Genomic DNA, 14,766 nt, shown 5'->3' on the forward strand with positions numbered 1-14,766 from the left:
AAACAAAATAAAAGGAGGACTGGTAATTCTCTCTGTACAAAAACAGGGAACGGCTGACTTTGGGACCATTGTCCAAGGTTCCAGGGCTCCACTGCTTCTTACTATGCTGTTTTGTAAAGAGAGAAAACACATCTAAAAACTTAAGCTTTCCCTTTGCTTAAGTTTTGGATAAATGGGAATTTGTTAAAATTCTTTTAATTCCATTAGGAACCTTGACTGTTCAATTAGGATCCCAGTCTTTCTAATCCAGTCAGTAGCTTTTTGAGTTGGTTGGTACAAACCTAAACATTTCCATTTTATAGATGAGGAAACTTTGGCCCAGAGATTGAAACACTTTGGTGTAGGTTTCCCTGGGAAAAATCCAAGGCCTTAGCGGAAGTAGAATCAAGGTCTCTGGTCTCCTTTCTACCAGAGCAAAAGGAGTACTCACGTCATGATGTGGGTCTCCACTCCGGCCTCCACCAGAGCCCCGTCGACAAAGAGAGGAACCGAAGTAAAACCATACTTGTCCCAGGAGTGGCCCTCGTCAAAACTCACCCTGGGTCAGAAACAAGTAACGGAAAATACAGTTGAAAATAAAGCCATACTTTTTTTTGCAACAATTTTTCAGGTTATTAAATTTTCCTCTGTATCTCACTTTCTGGCAGTTTGGATTATCAATAGCTATTAATCTTCAACATCTTCCCGTATTATTATGAGATTTGATCAAAACTGCATTTCCTGGCCCAGGCAGAGACAGCACCAGAAAGGCAGACATATTTCAACACATTAGAATCGAAAAACAACCCAAGCACGAGGGCTTAGTGAACAGAGTGTCACGTTTCAAGTACTCCGAATGGAACCTGAGGTTCAATTTACAGCACAATCAATTCAGCCCTTGGAGTTTCTGACACAGATAAATTGAGCAGTGTGGGTGTACCCTACGGGAAGGGGTATGTGTGTCTTTCAGATCAAACCTTACAAAAAGCAATTTCCTATTTCTTCAGAATGGATGTTAGGATAGTTTTCCCTCCCCAATGCCACTTTAAGGGGCTTTTAGGGATGACCATTGAGTGTCTGAGATGTTCTGCACGACACTGTTCCATCATTTGTCCAATGGTAAGAGGAACATCTGGCCCTCGGTGGATACAGAACCTGCAACTCTTTAAAGAGATGCTCTTAGTGGAGGGGCCTTGAGCTATTCTGAGTGCCTGCTGCTCCCCTTTCCTGATATCACCAAGTACCTGTCTGACCCGTGATTTAACCAGGGAACACAGTCCAAAGGCCACGTTCTCTGAGATGCTTTTCTGAGCACCTCTTCATTCCCAACACAGGTTTAGTTTCTTCATCCTCTGTGATCCTTTTTATTCTGGCTGATTCTTAATTCTTTTCTAACTGCACAATTTAGGATTAGGAATCCCTCTATACGTTGCTATAACACCCAAGCCTAGTACTGAGTGATGACTTCTTAACCGATCTTGAATATCTCAATTCAAGATTATAAACTCTGGGAGTTCGGGGATCCTGTATGTCTTATTCATTGAATGACCCCTTAATATCACATACATATCTTTATTACAATGCTCCTTACATTTTACACACACACAAGCACACACACACACACACACACACACACACACGCACGTAAGAAAATATGTTTGACTCACACTAAACTGTGAACTTTTTGAGGCCAAAGACTCTACCATTAATTTTCATGTTCCTAATACTTAGCAGAAAACCTGGCACAGGGGTGATGTTATATAAATGCTAAATGAATAAATGAATATAAATAAGGAATGACAAAGGCCCTGTTTTAATCCATCCAATCATTTTTTTCAAGCATGATTCATACTGGCATCCCCATGCTGTGTGTGGATCACTACTGCATTCCTGGCAAGCTACTCAGTTCATTCGCTACTCACTTCTTAGTCTCTCTCTCTCTCTCTGTCTCTTTCTCTGTTTCCTCTCAGTCTTATCCTTTCTTTCCCAATATATGGATTAAAATAATGATAAAGTTAATCTCAGTTAGAGTAGCCAGTCTCTTAGACAAAAATCTTTGCATTTACGTTATACCTAGATCCATGTCCACAAACGAAAAGCAGATAGTCTGCCATAAAAGTTTTTATGAGTTCCTAACTTGTCAGCCTCTCTCTTGAATTTTAAGGAATTGATCATTTGAGACTTAAAAAAAAATTGGCTGAAGGCCAAATAATCATTTAAGCTGACCCCGAGAAAGTTGGGCAGATCAGAACTGCTTTTCATAGAAGTGAGTTTCTGATTTCAAAAGTGAAAAGTATGATTGGGAATGGATTTCATTTTTCTTGCCATGTACCCCACTGGTTCCTAAAATAATCATAGTTGTTTTGAAGTGTGCCATGGCCACTAATGAGTTAATTCTGCCTGGTAAGTCCAGAAAGTAAGGAAATATTAGTTTGGCTTTTATTTTTTTAATTTGTTGGTTTTGGTGACTTTGCACAAATTGATTATTGTCTTGATAGATGGAAGCTAAAGTGAGTTTAAGGCCTCTGTTTCTCTCATTCTCAGAATTTCCTTACTGATAAAGGTCACTTAGCATTTCCAGAGCAAATTTCAGTGAGTGCTACTAGCACCCCAGGGAAGGAAGAGCCTTCACACCACTGTCATGATTAGCAGGGTGTGGGACAGCCATCTCTAGTGTATGCAATGAAGAGAAGACCCCACAGAGCAGACCATCAGAGACCATCATAGCCTTCCAGTATCGAGATGGAAGCTTCAAGGCAAAGCTAAAATTATACAAGATCAAGGGGCTACTGAGTTCATATGCAAGGAACAGAATCAGGGCTAGAGGAAAGAATGGGATGAGCAGATGCCTAAAGGAAAGATGAGAAATGCCAAAGCCCAGGTAGGAAAAGTAGCATAGACAATAACTGAATCCAAGGACGACATAAATAAGCACAAGCAAGTGGACAGGTCTCCAGAGCTAGGGTGATCTGAGATCAGTACTTTCTAACACTTGATTATCTCAGGCTGAGGCAGTTATTAAGAACAGAACAAAACAAAACAAAACTCCCTGAAGAAACTTAAAAAAAAACAACATTAGGAAACTTAATCTCTTTGTTATCAAATATTTGGATCTGGATGTCCTGCCATTTGTGAGAGCTATTCTTTCTGAGGACTGGGAGTTTTAAAATGTTTTGAGATTATATATTCTATATTAAATTCTACATTGAATGGTACACCCAAGGGATCCACCTTCTCCTCTTCAGGTCAGTAGCTCATTAATGGCCAAGACAAAGGAATTGTGAATTGCTTATTAGCTCAATAGGTGAAACTGAAATCAGTAGCGCTGCCAATACTCAGGAAGCCAGGGGTAAAATTCCATCTGATCTCCCAATAGTGGCAATATAGGACAATAGAGTCAAAATAAAATTTATTCATCAAATAGTTAATGATGTCTATTATATGCCTGATCTGGCAGTGGCCTCAGTTCTAGGGATACAGAAGTAAACAAAAAAGCTTCCATTCTAATTTGAGGAGATGAATAATATACAAATAAATTGATACAAAAATATGTTGGGCAGATGGAAGGGGGAGGAGAGGATGGGTATATAAACACCTAATGGGTGCGGTACACACTGTCTGGGGGATGGACATGCTTGAAACTCTGACTTGGGTGGGGCAAAGGAAATATATGTAACCTAAACATTTGTACCTCTGTAATATGCTGAAATAAAAAAAAATGAGTTAGAAAAAAATATGAAGACAATTAAAATAAAGTGATTTGACAGTGACCAAATAGCTACTTTGTACTGAAAATTTAAGATAGCCCTCTCGGGGGAGTGGACATTTAAACTGAAATCTGAATGATAATAAGAAATTAGCTAGGTAAAGATCCAGGGGAAAGTTACAGCAGAGGAAAGATCTAACCTGAAATGAAGATGCTCTATGGGAAGCACAGAAAGATGGTCAGTGTATGTAGCTTAGTGTGAAAGGGAATTAGCAGAAGGAAATGAAATCGGAAAATAAGGCAAAAACCAGATCATGAAGGACCTTGTTTCCAGTTGAAGTGGGAGAGAGAGAATTTGATTTGAACTTTTAAAGACACTTTTAATTCTCTGTGGTAAATGGATTGTCAAGACCCAAAGTGGATGCAAAGAAATGAGTTGAGAAGCAGGGGAGGGAGGTGGTAATTTAAGAGACCAAGTGAAAGATGGGGATTGGGTAAAGGCTATAGTAGTGGAGAAAGAAAGACATGGAAAGATTTAGGATATTTCTAGCAGTGAAGTCAATCAGATTTGCTGACAGAATGTATATACGCTACATGAGCAAAAGAAAGAAATCATGGAAAATATTGACTTTGGGAGGATTAAACAATTGAGAAAGGGAAATGGGAAGAGCAGGAGAAGCAAAGCTTTTTGTTTATCCATTTGTCTCTGTCTCATGTCAAGATTTAGATGCTTTGGGGACTTCCATATTATGACATTATTAAGAAGATTTTTTGGACAAACGAATCTGGATTTCTGATCATAATTGGGGATGTAAATTTAGAAGTCACTTATAAGGTAGGGCCAATATAAAGCAGAATTCTTTTTTTTTTATTTCAGCTTATTATGGAGGTACAAAAGTTCAGGTTATATACATTGCCCATGCCCCCCATCCCCCCGAAGCAGAATTCTTAATACAAAAAAAAAACACAAAAAAACCAAGCCCACAATTGGAGAAAGATTAGCTGATGAAATAAGTTCAAGCCTTAAAGGAAGTGGAGTCATTGTCAATCACACGTTAAATACTTTCCAGCAATGGCACTATCATGAGAGGTAACCAAGCCACTATGAGTCTAGTGTGTGCTCACAGATATATTATAAGCATATGAGAAGATAGTATCCTTCTACCAGATTCTAAATACTATGTTCACTTATAAACATTGATAAAATTTTTGTAGAAAAACTGACAATCAGTGTGATTAAAGGTAAAACAAATTGTTCTAGAAACATATATGAATTGTATAGACAGCTTAGGGAAAAAGAACTGAATTAATTACCATTGAATTTTCATTTTTGTAATGAGAAAGTTTCCAATTTTTTTTAAAGCCCTATTAGTTGACTACCAAAGACAGTAATGCCAATGAATAAAATTAAAGGGAATATGAGGTCTGTCCAGAAAGTATCGAGCCATGTGATATGTTTTCATTATATTAACAATGGCCAGATACTTTCTGGACAGACTTTGTATCACTGGACACATGGAACTATTAATTTTAAAAAATATAGATACAATAAGGGAGAAAAGATGTCCAATCTTGTGACTCTTCTAAAAGGAATAGTCAAATATTTGTGCATAAGAATTTAAGATCCCAAGTACATTGTCTTTCAATAGTATATTCCAACCCCTATTCTAATGCTAGATAAATAGTATATGCTCAATGCATATGTACAGAATAAGTGAACAAATGAATAAAATCTGTTTTGAGTTGCATATATGATTACTTCCCAGAACTTAGAAAGCCTAGGAAAAGAAATATCCTGATGGTATTCTTTCCAGCAATACCATCCTAAAAGTCATGTCTAATTCTGGAATAGATTTATTCTGCATTGATCTAGGTAGCAGAATAGGGGTCAATGGGCAGAAATTATAAGTAGAGTCACTATTGTTCAGCATGAAAAACAATCTTTCCAACAACTGAAGCCATTGTACAAATGGGAACTTCCTGTCTTGGGCATTGCAAGTTGAGCACTGTGATACTCTGGTGAAGTGAGGTGGGTGACCCTTCAGGGTGTCACCAAAGTATCTGCTATACTGGGTGTGACAGCAGATTATACGACTTCCAGGAACCTCTCCTACTCCATGTGTCTATGACTATGATATTAGGATGAGATAAACCAAAAGGTATAGAATCTTCCAAGAACAACCTGAGTTCTCCCCAGAAGTCTCTAGCACAGAGAGAGAGTTATAATGGTCATTGAGAATCAATGTTCCTCCCTTTTGTGAGGTGTATTGCTCCATTTTATTTTATCCCAAATGCATGAGGTGGTGCCATTTTAGCCACCTGCAGGTTCTTCAGAATAGCACATGTACTTTTGCTTCTCAGAGGAATGTATTGGTTGGAACTATTGTTTTCACATGAATGTTTCACTGAACAAAATGCTAGTGCCCACACAACCATTTACAGAAGAACAAAGGAACACAAAAGGCCAGGGGATGTTTTCTTTTCTGTTTCCAAGAACATCCCATAGAGAGACACTGACAGCTCTTTAGGGCTGAGCATGGTCACACCCCTGTCTACCTGCCCATTAGATGCACTGTCTCTTGTGAGTTTTCATTAGAGCTCTGTATGCACTGAGGGTCCATTGTTCATTTTGCTCTCATGCTTCTAAGGTACAAAGGTAATACTGAGTGGAGAGGTCACCTGAAATAGCACTTAGGTTCTAATCTCTGTGCATCCAAATGTACATGGTCACAAACAGAGGGGTTCATTTGTATGCTGTTTTGTCTTCATGCCTATCTAGCTACCTATCATTTCAATTTGTAGGCAACAGCATGCCTTGTTAGCCTAGCTAAAGTCTCCCCAGCTTTTCAATTATGACTCCTATTTTCTCTGAAAGGCAATGTAGCTATTATTTAAATCTGAGAGCCACTATAACCTTGTGCAAGAATGGGTAAGCTGGTGTCTTTTCCCTTGCACATACACACACACACACCCACAGACAGACACACACACACATCTGTATAAAAAATGTCAATCTGAGATCTACAAAGAAAATAACAACAAACTGATTACCTAACCTTTCTTCCTCCTAAAATGGGATTATTTGTTTACCTTGAAGGTTGTGGCTTAATTAGAAGCTCCTGGTGAAGAAAAAGCTGCCTTTGAGTTTCAAAAGCTTACATCTTATAAGCAGGAGACAAGAATCAGTCAACAATTTCATAACGAAACATCGATGACAATGATATGGTCAGGCCCTTACAAAATATTCACTTAGCCTTTGAAAGAGAAGTGCAAAGAAGAATTCCTAAATGAGCTTGTTGTTGTTTTCTAACACACACACTCCATAGCTGGCATTTAACCATTTGCAGGGATTGTTTCAGACAATGGCATTCTTAGACAAGCAAATAAGCAGAAATCATGGAACCTGTCCAAGTTCAGAGGGATATTTGTAGCATTCATGACAAATGACAGTATCTACATCTTTTAAACAGAGGTAATACTATCTCAGAAACTTACCATGAAAACTCAACTTTAACACTTTCTTTGTTGGAGTAGATAGGAGGAAATTTCATGCGAATGCAGCTATTTTTTCTGAGCTCTACAAATATTTTACCAAGAAAAGTGATATTACATGAAAGAAGAAAAAACTCAAACTTTCTATTGATGACTTTGAGAGGCATGATTTGATTCTATATACATATTCCTAAGTGAATACTGAATAATTTTCCCAACTTGGATGTCTTCTCTCCAGGTATTCCCAGACTAGCAGTACTTTTGGAAGTGAGGTCTCTGAAGAGAAACCAATGCAGACCAGACTGAGCGGTCAGATGGAAGGATGCTAAGATTTGACAAAACCAAAATCCTCTGTTCCATGTACTCCTTCCATACCAAATATACTGTCCTCTTCTACCACCAAAAGGAAACAATAACAAACTCCTACTTTCCTTAGCACAAGGAAACTTCTCTGCAGAAAGCTCTAAAAATCAACAGTTAAGTAGGTCTAGGTCCCTACAATAATCAAAGAGAAAGAGCAGAAAAGTGAAAGTCAAGTGTAAGGCGGGGTTCTACCCCCTTTTCCCAGGACTTCCAGGGAAGAAACCTGTCCAGCTATATCTGTCTGCAGGGCATTTATCAATTCTTTTATTGAGATTTAGGTGGGAGTTTTTATTGAAATTTAGATAGAACATAATGGTGGGGGCTAAGAAATGGGGCCTTTCTTACTTAAAAATAAACTCTTTTTTTAAGACTCAAGCTGCCTTCTCTGAGAGTACATGTCTTGAATTCCAGGCTTTGGTCAGAGTTTTCTCTTCCCCTGACTTGCCTCCCACTTCTTCTATAACTCCTGTCATCCCACCTTCAAAGATCAGGCCTCGTGCCACCTGCTGCAGGAAGACTTCCTTACTTTCAGCAGTCCACATAGCCCTTAGCAGACATTTCTTTGATTTCTAGTGATGCATGGCCTGCTTAAACTTATCTCCACCATGATCTCCCTGGGACCATGTCATATACCTTTGTGTGCTCCTTACAGTTTCTAAAAAATTAGCAGTTAAAACAGAAGAGTAACCATGACAGAAACCCAACCTGCTGCTGCCAAGAACAGTCTGTGTGGCCTTGAGCAAGGTATTTAATATGTCTGCATTTTGATGCCACTATAAATGTGTGATTAAAAGAAAAGTACCCCTGTACATAGGGGTGGTTCAAGAATGAAATTAGGTAATTCATGTAAATGGTTTATAACAGTGCCTAGAATATAATAATCCCTCAATAAATGCTGACTTTTGTAATATTAAGCAAGTCAAGTCTTCTGATATTACCAAAAAAGTATATAATCTGCAGTAAAAGAATAATAAACAATTACATTAGGAACTTTTCCAAGCTCATCATTGGGCTGATAGAGCCCTTTTCTTACAAACAGCTCCATGCAAAGTTTATTTCTACAATCCTCTGTAAGATGATATAGCGGTAGGTATAACTATTTTATTTTATGCTAGGTTGAGCTTTAAGAAACTGACAATACTGGACCATTTTTGACCTGAAAATGGCAATTTCATTTGGTTTCACCTAAAATGACCAAATTCAGAGAAACTTTCTTAAGCCCTTGCCAAGGTGGCTGAAGCTTGGGTTTGGCACTAGGGAATCCTATGCCTTTTCCTGTTTAGAATCTGATGCTTCCCAGTAAAATTCTTACTCTCAAAGTGTTGATCTCCCCAAATCAAAGACCTGGTAGTTAAGCCAGGGTCCTTTGCCCTGCGCATGCCAGATTCCACCAATTTTATTCTAGATGTGATACCTCCACTTCCAAGTATTCCCTCTGATGAATCTTAAGCCTGGAATTATTTCCCTTAAGGATATGAACAAACACACATAAGACTCATCCATCCCTTGCCAGAAACATAAAACAACAGCAAGAAATCATCATCACCATCACATATTCTTACTCAGCTCTTTGTCCTCACTGAAGGACTTGCACACACTCTCAGCTCTATCCCATAATCTACTTTCTTAAGAATAATCTGTAGTGTGTCCATTTCATTGCTTATCATTCATTTGGTTACTCATTCATTTCTAGATCTATTATGGTCTCACTTTCATCCCTGCCTCTGTTTTAAATCTACTCTGACAAAGCACCAATGACCTCATATATTGCTTAATCCTTGATAGTTTTTCCACTCCATAAATGACTTGATTTGATCATGGAGGTAATACTGTGGATCACCCCTTTCTTCAGCATCCATGAAAACATTTCCCTAGAGTTTCTATCTTTTTGCCCATTTCTCTGCAGTATGTCCCATAATTTCTTCTTCCAGTCTTCATATTGGTTTTCAGCAGGGTTCCATAGCAGTCCTTAGTTTCTCCTTGTTGTACTCATGCTCACAGGGCAGTGGGCCCACTATCATGGCTTAAACTACCACCTAGTGGTTAATGACTCCAACTCCAAGGTGTCAGCCTAGACTTCTACCCTGATCCTCAGATGAATATATTTGAACACTAATGGTCATCTCTGCTGGAATATTTACAAGAATCACAAACTCAACTTATCTAAACCTGAACTCAATATCTATTACATGCACCTAACCTTTCTCTTGCAGCAATTTCCAACTCTTCTATTTTGGACTCCTAATCTTGGCTACTTGGACTTGCAGGTCCATCCGGATCCTTTCTGTTTTATCTGACCATACATTCCTACCACCCACCCCATTCATCACACTCCCCCATCTGAATTATCTGGCTGTGCTACCTATGAGTTACATGATGTAAAGGATATTGGATGGATGGATGGATGGATAAATAAATGGAACAGGAAATGGATGAATGGCTAAGAAACCATGCAGAATAACTCGACACAACCCTCTTCACTAAAAAGCTGCTCATTATTAGGGTAGGGAACTGTCCTTACCACAAATGCCTGACTGGCAGAGGTGTGTGTTTCATGGCCACGAGGGCGCCACCCCAGTCTAGGAACCAGACATTGTACTCTTCATCAAAGATCTGGAACAACAACAACAACAATCATGGCAACACCTTACATTTGCATAGTGCTCAACAGTTTAAAGTCTTTCACATACATTGTTTCATCTGGATTCTGAGCCTTCCAACAACCCTATCAGATAGTTTGGTAAGTATTATCTCCATTTGATAGATGAGGAAATGGGCTCACAAAGAACAAATAACTCTCCCTAGGCCACTCAGATTGCATTTGCAGGACTCTTTTGGCTAGTACTGTGAACCAGCATGCTATGTGAAGGTGAAGCCACAAGGTGCATGCTCAACTAGAAAACTCAAAGAGCGTATGAATTCAAAGAAACTTCCCCATCTTTTTGTCTTAGTAAGTTACTACTCAGCCATCTCTTCCTCCTCATCTATTCAGAAGTTTGCTAATTTATAAATGCTCTGTGTCTTATACTGTTGTTTAAAAATTATCTAGGAACCTAAAAGACAATTTCCCTAGACAGGATGTTATACCTGATAACTGAGTACATAGACTGAGCCACCACCTCCCTGCAAGTTGGATGAAGACCTAAGTGTGGTGCTTGGGGACTCCTACTCTACATGCTCATTGGAACACAGTATTTCCAGGGAGCTAAATTTATTAATTCTTTGATTCATTTATTTTTCCATTACCTATTTATCCATCTACTCACTCATTCACTTATTCAGTGATCCTTTTATCCATCCATCTACCCATAGGCATTTTCTAAGCACCAATAATAATACAAGGCTCCAAGTCAAAAGAACTCCAGACCTAATCTCACATATATCAATGCTTATCCCAGATATGACTTTCATATCTCCACTTCTAACAGGAAAAACATTTCTCCAGCAGAGAACTAACCAGTGGAGGGTTTCTTTAGACTTCTAGAGCAAAGTAAGCTTGGAGAATTCCTCCAGCATTTAACTGCTGATGGTGACTCTCGCAGCCTAGATGGAGAGGTTGGGATGGTGGATTAAGTGAAAAGGGCGAGAAGGGGATAAGGAGATACAGGCAGATTTAAGAGAGGAATGAGCAGGAGGAATGGGGCATGCTGTATATATGCCCCAGGGAACACTATAGAGCAGTGGTCTCCAACCTTTTGGCACCAGGGACTGTTTCCATGGAAGATAATTTTTCCATGGACCAAGGTGGAGGAGTGGGGGAGATGGTTTTGGGATGATACAAGCACATTACATTTATTGTGTACTTTATTTCTATTATTATTACACTGTAATATATAATGAAATATTTATACAATTCACCATAGATTGGGAACCCCTGCTATAGAGAAAAAGTAAATAGTTTCTCAGCCCTAAACGCCTTGGGTATTTTTCCCCATTGCCTTTAAAGAAAAGAAAAATGTCCCACTTAATGGTGAGTCTTAAGGCACAAAAGACCTAGGGGTGATTAACTTACACTTTGGATATAAACATAGGCTGTGACCTGCAATGCTAGGCTTTTCTCCGCAGAGCTTAAAGGGTGGCTCTGTGATAAGCCACATTACGGAGATGCTGGATTGAAGTCTAAGGATGAGGAACAAGAGAAGAGTCTTGGCACTGGGAGAAGGGAGAGGTTATCCTCATACTCTCTTCTTGATATTACCGTTCTGGCCAGTGCTGGAGTAGAAAGTGGAATCCTTAGTGTTTGGGGAAGGGAGAAAGGAACCAAATTAGTGACAACACTGAGAAGGAATGTTATAGTACCCACCTGGCCAGGTGAGCCATTTCTTGAGGTCTAGGGACAATGGTTTGTCTGCTGGGAGTTTTTGTACCAGACGAGTTTGGATCCTAGCTTCCAGCCTCTTTTGGCACTTGCAATAGGTTACCTTATATTTTGAAGATATGATCTTTCTTTCATCTGTTCCCCATCCACCTGATTGTGGCCTTGTGGGTAGGAACCTTGACTTATTCTTCACTGTATGACTTGTAGTACTTGACATAATTGCCTGTGTCTGGTAGGTGCTTGGCAATTTTTTAAAATAGTGATAGTGATGACAGTGGTGGCAATGGGGGTGATATTGGTGATGGTGATGACAGTCCTCACTAAAGGATCCAAACAGGAACTTGTCTAGCTAGATTTCAGATGGTGACATCTGTCAGATGGTGACATCACCTTTACCATCAAGATACTCAGTGTTTTTCCTTTGTCTTTCCCAGGTAGAAACTGTCTCACCCTTAAGATTTAGTGAAATGTCACCTCTTCTTGTGAAGTCTTTCCCAGTTTCCTTAGCAGAATCAATTCCTCCCTTCTCTTTGCATGCTAATAATGCCACAAAATAATGCTATCCCCCTGAACTATAGTTAGTTATTTATGAACCCATTTCCTCTATTTAATTTTGAGCTCCTTGAGGAAAGGGACTCCAACATATTCAATTGCCTCTTGAGGTTTTTGCCCAGCACCTAGTTGACACTGTATAAATCTAGGTTGTCCAATATAGTAGCCACATGAGACTATTTAAATTTAAATTAATTAAAATAAATAAAATTTAAAAGTCAGTTCCTCTGTCATAATTCAAGTGCTCCATAGCTGCATGGGGCAGCATAGATAAAGAACATTTCCATCGTCACTGAAAGTTCTATTGGATAGCATTGCTATAAATGTAAAATTGAATTAATTTTTCATGTAGTCATATATCTATTAAGCTGTTCAATACTTACTTAAGACTGAGCCTACACAAAACATAAACAACCACCGATTTCCATGGTTCTGTCAGTTTTAATGTTCTAATCCTCTCATTTTGTAGCTAAAAAAACACATCCAGAAAGGTGAAGGGATCTGCTTGCCAAGAACCCTTGGCACGTTAATGATAAAGACAGTTTTATCAGTTGTCTCCCCAACAACCAGCACAGTACTTAACATCTGGGGCTGGTACATGCATATTGCAGAAGGAAAGAATAAATGAACTGGGAAGGTTCTAGTCCTTCCTATTCCCTGCCCAGTGCTCTTCTCATCTTACCCTACGGCCCTTTTAATCTGCCAGCCAAATGGACCAAACAGAACAGCTGCTTCTTAATGTTTTGAAACCACAAAGTCATAATGATCCTGAGAATCTCTAGGAAGGGGAGATGTTGGCAGAACTCACTCTAAATGTCTCCTCCCTGTTCCTAAAGCAGCCCAGTTACCTGTCTCCACGTGTTGCCCCCATCGGAGGAGATGAAGACACCAATATCTGTATATGAGAGCTCCGGGCCAATGTTGCCTGAAACGTAAGCAGAGCATTTGACATTGTCAGGCAGTTTACAGGTTAGGTGTGGTAAGGTTGGGAGCGGGGTAGCAGAGAGTACAGGTTTTCCAAGTGATGTTTACAGTTGATTTGTGCCATCCCTTTCTTGGTGTCATATCAAAAACCCAGCAGGAAGAAAAACCCAATATGGAAAAAGAATCAAATAGTATGACAAGAATGCATCTTTCAATGGTAAGACTCAAAGACAATATTGATTAGCTTGGTCTCTTGAATTATTCACTCGGTGTACCAATAATCTCATAAATTCCTCTTGACAGGTGTGTCCTGAAGGGAGCAAAGAGGAGAAGAGTAGACACTCATGGAAAAGCTGGGCGTAGGGGCTCAGGTATACTCCTCAGGTATAATTTTAGCCTAAGAAAAATGTGTGTGTGTGTGTGTGTGTGTATGTGTGTGTGTGTCTGTGTGTGTGTGTAAAAGAGAGACAGAGAGGGAGGGAAGAAGAGAAAGAGGGGGTGAGTTCATGGATATGTGTCTGTGTGCATGTTTCCAACTTGAACTTACAACATGTCCCTTGAATGTCAGACAGTTAAGTGACCCAGTGGTACAGACTACGTAACCTATATTATAATATAAATTGTCCAGAATAAGATGACCACACTCGGCACACCATGGCCATCAAGCATGGCAGGGAAAGAAGTCACCTGGTTTATGCCTAGACTAACCAACACTTAGTGCTTCTATCCTTTCACACTCTCCTCTTCTCTTTGCCCTTCTTTTTCTTCCTCTTGCACTTCATTACCTCGTGCTTATGCTTATTACAAACAAAGTAGTCAAGATTTTTAGCCCATCTATACTGCCTTAATTTCCCCAGTGGAAAGCCTCCTTCTCAGAGCCTAGAACAATGTCCCAAACCTAATAGTTAGTGCTCAGTAAATAACTGTGGAATGAATAAATGAGCAAACAAATGACTGAATCACGTTCCAATGTGGATGCGCACTTGGGGAAGTACCGAAAACCAGGAAGGTACCCTAAACATGTAAGAGTTTGTCATATTGGCTGATATTTTTCTTTAAAAATTGCAGGAAGAGAATGTTGGCCCACACATCTGTAGCCTAAATAAAAGCACAATAAAAATGCAATAATGAAATGTTAATTGAGCTCCTGACATTTAATGCTTCAAAATGAGAAATTAACGCCAGGCTACAGCTTGTCAAGCTCCCATCAACATCAGTGAGAATACAGCTAGTCAACTTGTTTTGATACTTAGGCTTCCAAAAATAACCCCTGGGCTCAGGCAATAGGTGTGAGGAGTGGAGAGAGGCTGGGTGTAGAGATCTATGGAGATCCATCTGGAACTTGGATTTCAATTCCCCAGACATAGGCTGTAGGAGACATAGCTAAAGACATTAAAGAGGGATGGGGAAAAGACTGCCAACTCAAGTCATT

At 39.4% G+C, this 14,766-nt stretch overlaps 1 protein-coding gene across 1 annotated transcript in view; it reads right to left on the reverse strand.

The window, feature by feature from the left end:
- Positions 1-14,766, reverse strand: part of SORCS3 (sortilin related VPS10 domain containing receptor 3) — a 556,391-nt gene that overhangs the window by 69,089 nt on the left and 472,536 nt on the right. Inside the window, exons 12-14 of the mRNA XM_045569400.1 lie at positions 13,259-13,335; positions 10,062-10,153; positions 431-538 (exon numbers count right to left, since the gene is read on the reverse strand). Coding sequence (XP_045425356.1) covers positions 431-538; positions 10,062-10,153; positions 13,259-13,335 — 277 coding nt within the window. The remainder of the gene's footprint in view (positions 1-430; positions 539-10,061; positions 10,154-13,258; positions 13,336-14,766) is intronic.

Source organism: Lemur catta, chromosome 14 (genome assembly GCF_020740605.2).
Source record: "Lemur catta isolate mLemCat1 chromosome 14, mLemCat1.pri, whole genome shotgun sequence".
Lineage (NCBI taxonomy): Eukaryota > Metazoa > Chordata > Mammalia > Primates > Lemuridae > Lemur > Lemur catta.